Source organism: Triticum dicoccoides, chromosome 5B, assembly GCF_002162155.2.
Source record: "Triticum dicoccoides isolate Atlit2015 ecotype Zavitan chromosome 5B, WEW_v2.0, whole genome shotgun sequence".
NCBI classification, from domain to species: Eukaryota; Viridiplantae; Streptophyta; class Magnoliopsida; order Poales; family Poaceae; genus Triticum; species Triticum dicoccoides.
The window spans coordinates 570,880,541-570,890,047 of NC_041389.1; the positions used below are offsets into that span (position 1 = coordinate 570,880,541).

Here is a 9,507-nt window from a genome sequence, read left to right on the forward strand (position 1 = left end):
AAGTTATAAAGTGTCATCTTGAATTATTTTTTATTCATGTCCCTCACGTGTCATCATGGTGGCTTCAAAGTTCTAAAATCACCACTTGAAGCTCTGTCTTTGCTCCTTGTGTGTCTATTGCCATGTCCATGCTTGATCATACTCTGGTGTGTGTGTCCTACTTGTCCATGCTAGTCCCTTCATTTTTGGGTAATGCAAATACATCTGATTAGGCATCATCACATTCTCATGAACAATAGTGAAAGTTCCTAGAAATGAAACACCTAATAATTAGGTATTGTGTGCGAGCTCTAGTCATTGGTCCTTGTATTTCTAAAACTTGAGCTGTTGCAGGGGTTGTGGATATAACTATAGTAAGGATGTCCTCATCGGGTCTACTATGGATTGTACATGGATGATAGTTGGAGTCGTCGACTCTAGGCTTCACCATCTTCGATCCTTGGGGAAGAGGACCAATTTGGCCCTAACGAATAACGTGTGCACTATCTTCCTTCAATTCTTTGTGCGATATGGCAAAAGGAAGGAAAACCCATGGACATACAACGGGGAGGAGAACGGAAATAGAGGGTTGGGCTCATTGGTAGCATGGTTCTGGAGCCATCGATGACCATGGGAGAGACACTAAACATTTAAACCAAAATCATAGTTCGAATGTGGTGAATTTGACTCTTTGTTGCTTCAATATTTTTATTTCTATCCCCGTTTACAAAATAAACATAAATCCATACATAAAAGTAGAGAAGAGCGAGTGAACTCACCACTACTACCTCTCTTCTAAAATAATTGAAGTTCTAGATTTGTCGAAAGTAAAATTTATATGGAAAAAAATTAATATATAGAACACCAATTTAGTCTTATGAGATCTAGAACTTCGATTACTTTGTAGGGGAGGGAGTAGCTGGACAAGGTGGTCATTTTTTATGACATCCATAGAAAAAAATAGTACTAAAGTTGTGCAAAATCAAGGGCAATTAATATGGATCAAAGGGAGCAGTATAATTCAAGAAGAGCACTCAATCAAGGGCAGCGTGTTTGGCAGCTTGAGGGATTGGGCATGGGAGTTTACGAGGGGGAATTTGTGAAGAGATTAGATTTGGGAAGTAGATTATTAGTCCCATTCCCATGTTTGGTGTGTGGTAGTAATTATCGGTGGGAATTCTACATTGAGTTACAGGACTGGGAATTGTTGACGATACGCGAGTTTGGATTAGAAAAGTGAGCGCTTCATCAGCCGTTGAACAACAGGACGTGAGCGAACAGTTTTTTCATTTTACGTCAATTCCCACTCCCACGCTTAATTACCTGGTCCTCCCAGGGAAGAGATTGAAGGGAGTTGGACCTCTTAACTCCCCTTCCTCTTCCCATCCTAACTACCATTTACCTGAGCCAATCAAAGGAATTTAACTCCCATAGACCTTAAACTCCCATTCCCCATTGGCAACTCCCTCCAAACAAACACGCTGTAAGGAAAAGGAGGGGGGGAAGCAGAGCCCTGGTAAAATCCCATCCTCCGGAAGAAAAGTTTCCTCTTTGCCCTTCCTTTCTTCTCTGCCCTCGTCTCGTGCCCCCTCCTGCCACCAAGCTCTCCAATGCCAGCCGGCACCGAGCAGCCGCCAAGGTAATATCTCGTCGACGATTCTCGAAACAAATCCCTAACTTTCCTCCTCGGATTGGAACTACTCGCGCGATCCCTCGCACCCACCCTTTCTCCCCCCAAATCCGTTCCGGCTACACCCCCGACTCTGTTTGGGCTCTCTCTTTATTTTCTTGCCCTTTGAACAGCGTCTTCTTCCGATCAATCGTATTTGCGCTGATACGGTCCTTGGCTTCGGAATCGCCAGGCGAGCGTCTGCATAGGCGCCCCGTAGTTCCTGGCCGCGATTAACGTGGCGCGAGCATTGGGGCCGAGAAGCGGGCAGTAAACCCTCCGTACGTGCTCTGTTCGACACGAAGTTTGTTGCGACATATTCGATTGTTAATTTATTATACCCAGTTTAGCTGATTTAGATCTAACTACAAAAGCAAGCATCTTGGTGTTTTTCACTGCGATTGGGGTGCGATTGTGGACGCATCGTGCTGTGTGGAATATAGGCTTTCATCATTACTGTGCTATTTCTTGGCCATGTCAGTCTTTAAAGTTCTATCCTTTGTAGCCATATAGGTTGCATCATTACGGTTTTAAGTGATTTTATGTGTACCAGGTTTCACTGTCCGGCATTAATCTTTGTGTTTCAGCACTCCCTTTGCATGCCAGTTTGATCAAATCTGAGATATGGGGTAAACTTTCTTGGTGATACTGATACACTAGGCAAGACTATCACATCGCCACCGTATATGTCACACTAGGGTTTGGTCATAGTCCAGATCAGTCGTTTAGGTGCCGAGTCACATTTTCTATTTCTGATGATGAGTGAGCCATAAATGTCTGATGTGCATCAATTTCTGCCCTCATAATTTGTTCAATTTGACTAGCAGCCTAACAGATACTTAAGCTGTTATTAGGAACCAATGCCACTTTACCAGTACTTCAATAATGTCTGGTTGTGTTTCCTAAAACAGAGATGGTGGAGCAAATAGATTTGTTAAATGCCCCATCGTTATTGCTCTTATTAGTTATGACGAAGTACTTTTTTTATAAGGCCCTTAGCGCCCTTATCAGCACCAAGCCATAAACATGGCTACGTTTTATGTTTTCTATTGTTATTTCTCATAGTTTGCTTGAGCCATTAGGCACTTGTCGACGTAGCAATGAAATCTGTCATGTATCAAACTCTGTTTCTTTTTAATAACGGAAGACCAGTGGGCAAGCCTCCTGGGCGTTGCATCATACGGTACAACCATATGAAACAGTGCTTGCAACTTGCGCTTATCCGAAGATGCATCGAATGATCAAAGTCACTACATGTTTTCTATCTGAAAGTGGAAGTTTTAATTACCCCCGGCCTAGTCACCACATGTTTTAGCTTCTCACATTATTTCCGATGAATAACTAATTTGAATTTATCCTGTAAACCTAATTTGCAGCTTTGTTTCGCCATATCTTAAGGGCCATTATTTCGTTGGTACCAAAGTACCATTGTGATCAAATGTGTATCACTAAGGAAATGATGGGCTGTATTTTACAATGAGCGAAATAGAATGTCTTTGATATAAAACAGCAACTATTCTTTTAAGGATTATAGATTTGCCCAGATTTCAGATGGTACTTCATCACTTCCCCCATTGTTTGGTATATGAAAGTTGCTATGAACCTAGTCTATTCCATAATTAACCAAAAAGGCGGCTATGAATCTAGTTCTCTTACTTATGTGTGATATTTTCTGCATGTTATATTTCGGGCAAGATATCCTCATTTAGGAGATTTAAGAATATTCAGTGTTTGCAGTGGGTATCGACCAAATGTAATCCAGCACTCGCCATCATACATGTAGTTGTTTGTTCTGCAAGTATTGAAAATGTTCTGATGTAATGAATTCAGGTCAGAAGGTACACCCTTGTGTTCGTATTGTATCTGACAGAGGAGATTGGTCCTAAGCATGGGTGCTCGAAAGCAAAAGTGGACTTTAGAGGAAGAGGCTGCTCTTAGAGCTGGCATAGCAAGGTATGGAGTGGGAAGTTGGCGCCTGATATTGAAAGATAAAGACTTTAGTTCCATCTTGAGCTGCCGGTCAAATGTTGATCTAAAGGTTAGAACTGTTTACACCTCACTGCATTTTTGTTGAGGTCACTTGCTTCAGTAAGGGCCATCCAAAATTTCTCTTCTTGCAAATCATGTTTTGTTTGATTTTAAATTCCATATATCATCTTTAGTTATTGACGTGCATGCCTTTTGTCTGCTAATTACTACTTAGGACAAGTGGCGCAACATCAACGTATTTTTCACCGAATCAGGCTCTATGGATAAGGGAAGGACTGCCACGAAGAAGAACCGAGCTGCTCCTAGGAGGAATGATCACCCAATGGCAAACAGCATAGTTGCTTCTGATGTTGATGACGAAATTGTTGATGAACAGCCTATAGCATCAATGTCAAGTGAACTGTGGAATGTTTCAATTCCAAAGAAATCGCGGTCAAGGTAATCATACTTATATAACATTGTATACCATAAATCCTGACAGTTATTACTTGTCACACAGTGATATCCAAGAAAAGACAAGTTATTATGGATGCTTCACTGTTTTAATGGCTTGCCTGCAGGCTAAACAATATCATATTGGAATCTGTCAAGAACTTGAATGAGCCTACAGGGTCACACAGCACTACGATTGCTAAGTACATAGAGGTTTGCATCCTTGTTCTATTTTATTTTCTCTCTAGAACTCGAGGCATATATTTTGCATCTCTGTAAACTTTCTTATTGTTGTCTTCTTGCTTAGCTACTGTTTACATTTTTTTACGGAAGTGTTTATTTTTGTTAATGTTCATTTTTATGTACTTATTTAGTCAGCCCATGCCAGCTTCTCGTGTATGGGTTGTCTCGAGTGACAAAAAATTCTTTGGACTATTTGACAGTTTTTGGAGAGGGTTTGGTCGCCCGTGAGTCAGCACCACAAAGAGAGAAAAATAGTATCTATGGACTAATGGGCAGTAAATGAAATCCTATGCAAACAGAGTTCTTACCAAAAATAAAAACTATATTTAGCCTGACTCTATCGTACCAAAATGAGCTCACATATAGCAACTAGTAGAATTCCATAATAAAACAAGTCTGGTACCTCAAGATATCCTGCAATTTTCCGTTGTGCAATCAGCATACTATAGTCTCTTCTATCTGCTGGCTGCCACAACCAGGGTGTGGAAAACATGGTAGAACCGAGCAGTAAGCAGAACTGGACTGGTTCTGGTTTCCTGAACATCATTGCCAACTTTAAATATGTAATCATTCTTAAAAAAAAAGGAATTCAAAATGCAGGAAATGCGAATCAGTTTTCTTGCCTTGGTAGACTGGCCGAAAGCCATGCCCTACCTGATTCCAGTTTTGTAACCCTACCTCAGCTACTGATCCATCTTTTCTTTGATGAATTGCTGCATCCTTTCTTTCCTCTTTGCTAAAAAGCATGCGATAGAGAGGGGAGACGTCACACAGATCTCATTCCTATAGAGTAAGGAGGCTCAAACCTGGGTTGGCTAAGCATGGCGTTCATGGTCTAGACACTATCCAGTAGAGCTCCTCTTTCTTGTTCCTTGCTGATCAAACATCATTACTTCTTGTAGAGCTTTGATGTCGTTTTGAAGAGATGACCATGTTTGCAGTTGCTCCCTTTTGCTAATAGAAATCTTGTAGGAACATATTGCACTTGCCCTTGTTTGCTTTCACCTTTCATGTGATAACTTTACTGACCTGGTTCCAAATAGGAGGAATATTGGCCACCTAGTGAGTTTGATCGCATATTGTCTGCAAACCTGAAGGACTTGACCACCAGTGGAGAACTGATAGAGGTAATGCCCTTTTAGTTCTCAACTTCATATTTATCCTTTCTAGAGGAAATAAAGCTAATACAGTATTGATGTTTGAGGTGGAACTATTTGGTCACCCCTCATGGAGCAGCGTTAAACTAATTAATTACTTCTATACCACCTACTTCATGAGAACATTTGGAAGACTAATTTCATTCAACTGATTAGTTGGCATCGATGGCATATTTACTAAAGCAGAATGCCAGAATCTACAAATCATTTCCAATATGTGCATCTTTCAGCATAATTGCATATGTGTACCAAAATATGCATACACTTATTTATGTGTGTACCATACTCTATTAGACTACAAGAACAATGCCAAACATGAATGCCAGATAACACCAATTAGTTTTGCATACTGATTTCCTATTCGGTTTCATGTGGAATCTCATTGAATTGCAATTTTGTAATATATTTGAACTAAAATGGTGGAAGTGTTTTTTGGTTGCTGGGATTACTGTTGTTCGTGACTTATCACTTGGTGCTTATTCTTTATCCCTTTTGAATTTTGAGCCAACCAGCTGCTTGGTTCTGCAAATTCCGTGGGCATGTGAAGTGGCTTAAGCCATGAGGAATGGACTGCTGTTATCTCAGCTTAGGATATAGTTATTCATATATTAAGAGTATAGACTACAGGCCATTTTAGCATGCCACTATGAATATTGCAGGTTAATCGGAAGTACAGGATTGCACCTGCACCTGGTTCAATGTACTCTGAGGGACGAAGCCCCGAAACACTGCTGCTAGAAGACATGCAAAGAGAGCCCCAGAAAATAGAGAGTGATGAGATTAAAACCCCTACAAAATCTCAAGTTGATTTTGAATTGGCGGATATGATAACCATGACCGCCGAAGAGGCTGCATCCGCTGCTGCTCGTGCAATTGCAGAGGCAGAGGCTCTCATGGCAGAAGCTGAAGCAGCGACAAGAGAAGCGGAGGCGGCAGAAGCAGATGCCCAAGCTGCACAAGCTTTCGCGGAAGCAGTAAGGAACAGAAACGTTACAGAACTGGTAATAGCCCTAGTCTTATAATTTCTAGTTACATGTCCAATGGTGCTTCTTTCACATGTTGGGCCATGTTTTATAATTTCTCAGTAACCGATTGGTTATACCTGGTTAGAAAGAATACTAAATTGAGCAATTTTTCATAAAAATCATTGACTTATGGAGTAAGATTACAATTTTCCAAAGTAGATATAATTCATGTTTTTATTGTTATTTGCACTCACTCATGCATTATATTTCCCCCAGTCAAACCATATTATTTTAATCATAGTTATTGGCTAGCATATGTAGTTTGGATATATGAAAATGTTATGAGTAAAGACACCATCAAAAGATGGTTTACATCATTTCTGGAATGTACAATAATAATATTAGTGGTTGAAGTAGTACATTATTAAACTTGAGAAACAAAAATCGTCGCTCTTTCATCACTGGAGGGATTAGTCATGAATAATATTTGAGGCCATGGGAAAAACCCCCTCTGAAACTGCATGTTGTCCAGTTAGCCAGAAACAAGCAATAAACTTGACCAGGTTTTGATGAGTCTGTGCTATTGATTTAGTCGAATAGTGATTGGCTGTTTGTTTCTTGTTATACTTGTAAATAGCCTTCTGATCGAACTGTCAAGGATTTATATCAGGCATTACCACGGGCAAAAAAAAATACTATAGCTGACCAAATCATGACCAGGCCCATAAAAACATGAAGCAAGTGGAATCCACTCATATATGCTTGTGCCTTTTGACCTTGTTTTTATCTGTTTTGTCATGTGGTCTCCTGGACAGATATACCAGAACTAGGTAAAGGTACCATTAATTATCTTGACATCAAAGCTCTCTGAGGTGATACTAGGTGAATTGTACTAGTAGTATTTATTTTAAGCGCATGCATGGCTTTGGCATTGTTGAAAGATTATTATGTTTGCTGGCTGCTCCATGAGATTCTGACTCCCCTCATTCATGTTGGTGCGCAGATCATGGCCCAGTCTTGATGCTGCTACCCTGAGCCGCTCCAGCCCAGGCCCAGCATTGACGCAGGATGCAGATGATGCCGTACCTCACACTTGAATTTTTGGTTGGATCAACAACAGCCGCCCTCCTTTTTCTTCTTCTTCAAAAACAAAACAGCCAGGCTCCAGTTTCACCAGCGTATGTTCCTGGAACAGCAATGCAGCAACAGCAGTGCCCCTCCCTCACCCACCAATTTTGCATACCGTTTGTAGCATCCATCATTCACGCTGCATTTTTCTGTAAACGTCGTGGCGCGCGGCGGTGGTCCGACCACCCCCGTCGACGCGACGGTCGATCATGGCGCGGTGGTGGAACAGGCCGACGGACCAGATGAGACGAGAACCGTTTGACCTTTAGGTGGGTGGCTGGCGGGCTCACACAGGCTGGGATGTGGGTGCGTCTGTCAACCACCCCCGTCGTCGTTTCTCCCTTTCGGTTGGAAGCACCGGCGGCAGCTCGTAGTGGTAGTGGTAGTAGGGCAACACTTTTCTCGTGTGGTCTCGGACGGATAACTGTCAGATTGCATTGGTCGTGTGCGACGGTGGATCTCATCTCACTTTCTTTGTGGTACCAAATGATTGTGTTGTTACCGTGCGTGTTGGTGCCGATCGACCTCACCTGCTTGCTGCTTCCGGCTATGATGTGTAGAGTAGTGTAGGGCCTTTTGGAACTTGGAAGCTCGAACACAATTTTGTCATGGACTTGGATAGTACACCGCCGGCTAACGTAACGGGCGGCGCTACAAACCCCGATCGAGGAGTTGAGAAAGCAACGGCGTCATCTGCACGCATGTCTGCCCATGCTATATAACCTGGGGCATAGCATAGAAAATTATTGTTTTTAGGATGGTTTATTAGTTTCCCCGATGTGCTCGTGAGGCGTGACGTACGGCTCAAACACGCGCCACCAACGTGCGTCGTATCTCCGCCTTGTATTGCACAGGATGGACTTCACTAATCACTATCTTCCTCCAATACACACACGAAAAAGAGAGAATCTATGAACGCCAACATCGTCCGCGATTTTGAGCACTCAGAGCATCTGCAGCCGCAATGGGCGAATCCGGCCTCTTAAACACCCGCGGATATGTCCGGACGCGTCCGCTGGCACTGATCGGACACCCCTCAAATAATGTAATCCACATCCGGACACCTTAATTATCATATCTCAAATTCATACAAACTCATGCACTACGTCAATGCACACACATCGCCCGGCTACTCCATGACTACTAACTAAACATGACATCGGACTATCAAAATTTGGCATGTTGGCCTATGCTGGAGATCACCCACGGCTATGGAGTCACGGCGGTCAGATCCGTCCGCCGGCAGGGCGCTATCCTCCAGTGAGCGGCGGAGTGCATTGCGGACCGCCATTGCCTCCTCCAATCCGCACCCCAGTCGACGGATCCGGACTGATCGGGGTCAGATCCGCTGTCTGCCATGTCGGAGACGGTCGGAAACCGCTGGAGGTGAGCTCGGGTGACGGAGGGGAGTGGAGTGAAGTGGCTAGGATTTGGACCGGCAAGCGGATGGGAACGAATATATGTGAGGTCGGGTGGGCCAGCATGGGCCAGATCTGATTTGGCGGGCATGCCCATATCCGCCTCATATTTGGGCTGGATATGAGGGGTATCGGTCAGCCCGAACGTTTGATTCCCGTTTGAGGCGTCCGTCTGGGTCGAAAAATCGTGACCAAGCTGGCCGCCTGGACGCCCCCATATCCGCCCCATGTTTGGGCTGGATATCAGGGGTGCCGGTCAGCCAGGGCGTTTGAGTCCCGTTTGAGGCGTTCGTCTGGAAAAAAAATCATGACCGATCGGTGATCGGGCGGGCTGCCTGGGCGCTTGAGGAGAGTTTGGGGCGCCCGGTTGTAGATGCTCTAAAGTGGATGGAAACATATTAAACCTCTTTACTTTGTTGTTTATGATGATATTGTGTTTATCATCCAATATATGAGGTGTTCCGAACTACTGATGCGATGGAATTTGATTTATGCAATGAAACAACATAGTGCTAAATGTGTTGTGT

General features: G+C 43.2%; 1 protein-coding gene across 1 annotated transcript; it reads left to right on the forward strand.

Annotated features, from left to right (window-relative positions):
* The first annotated feature begins 1,431 nt into the window (after window positions 1-1,431).
* On the forward strand, window positions 1,432-8,063 carry LOC119311696 (single myb histone 5-like). Its single transcript, XM_037587371.1, has 7 exons — window positions 1,432-1,618; window positions 3,479-3,686; window positions 3,852-4,075; window positions 4,198-4,282; window positions 5,356-5,439; window positions 6,129-6,470; window positions 7,438-8,063. The coding sequence occupies exons 2-7, from the start codon at window positions 3,537-3,539 to the stop codon at window positions 7,453-7,455; spliced, it is 903 nt and encodes a 300-aa protein (XP_037443268.1). The 5' UTR covers window positions 1,432-1,618; window positions 3,479-3,536; the 3' UTR covers window positions 7,456-8,063.
* The last annotated feature ends 1,444 nt before the right edge of the window (window positions 8,064-9,507 follow it).

What these genes read in the sequence shown, in the direction of transcription:
- LOC119311696 (XM_037587371.1), top strand. Translation starts at nt 3,537, where the DNA reads ATGGGTGCTCGAAAGCAAAAGTGGACTTTAGAGGAAGAGGCTGCTCTT. An exon ending in CCAAAGAAATCGCGGTCAAG is followed by an intron (nt 4,076 to 4,197) that starts GTAATCATACTT and finishes GCTTGCCTGCAG; the next exon opens with GCTAAACAATATCATATTGG. An exon ending in CCAGTGGAGAACTGATAGAG is followed by an intron (nt 5,440 to 6,128) that starts GTAATGCCCTTT and finishes TGAATATTGCAG; the next exon opens with GTTAATCGGAAGTACAGGAT.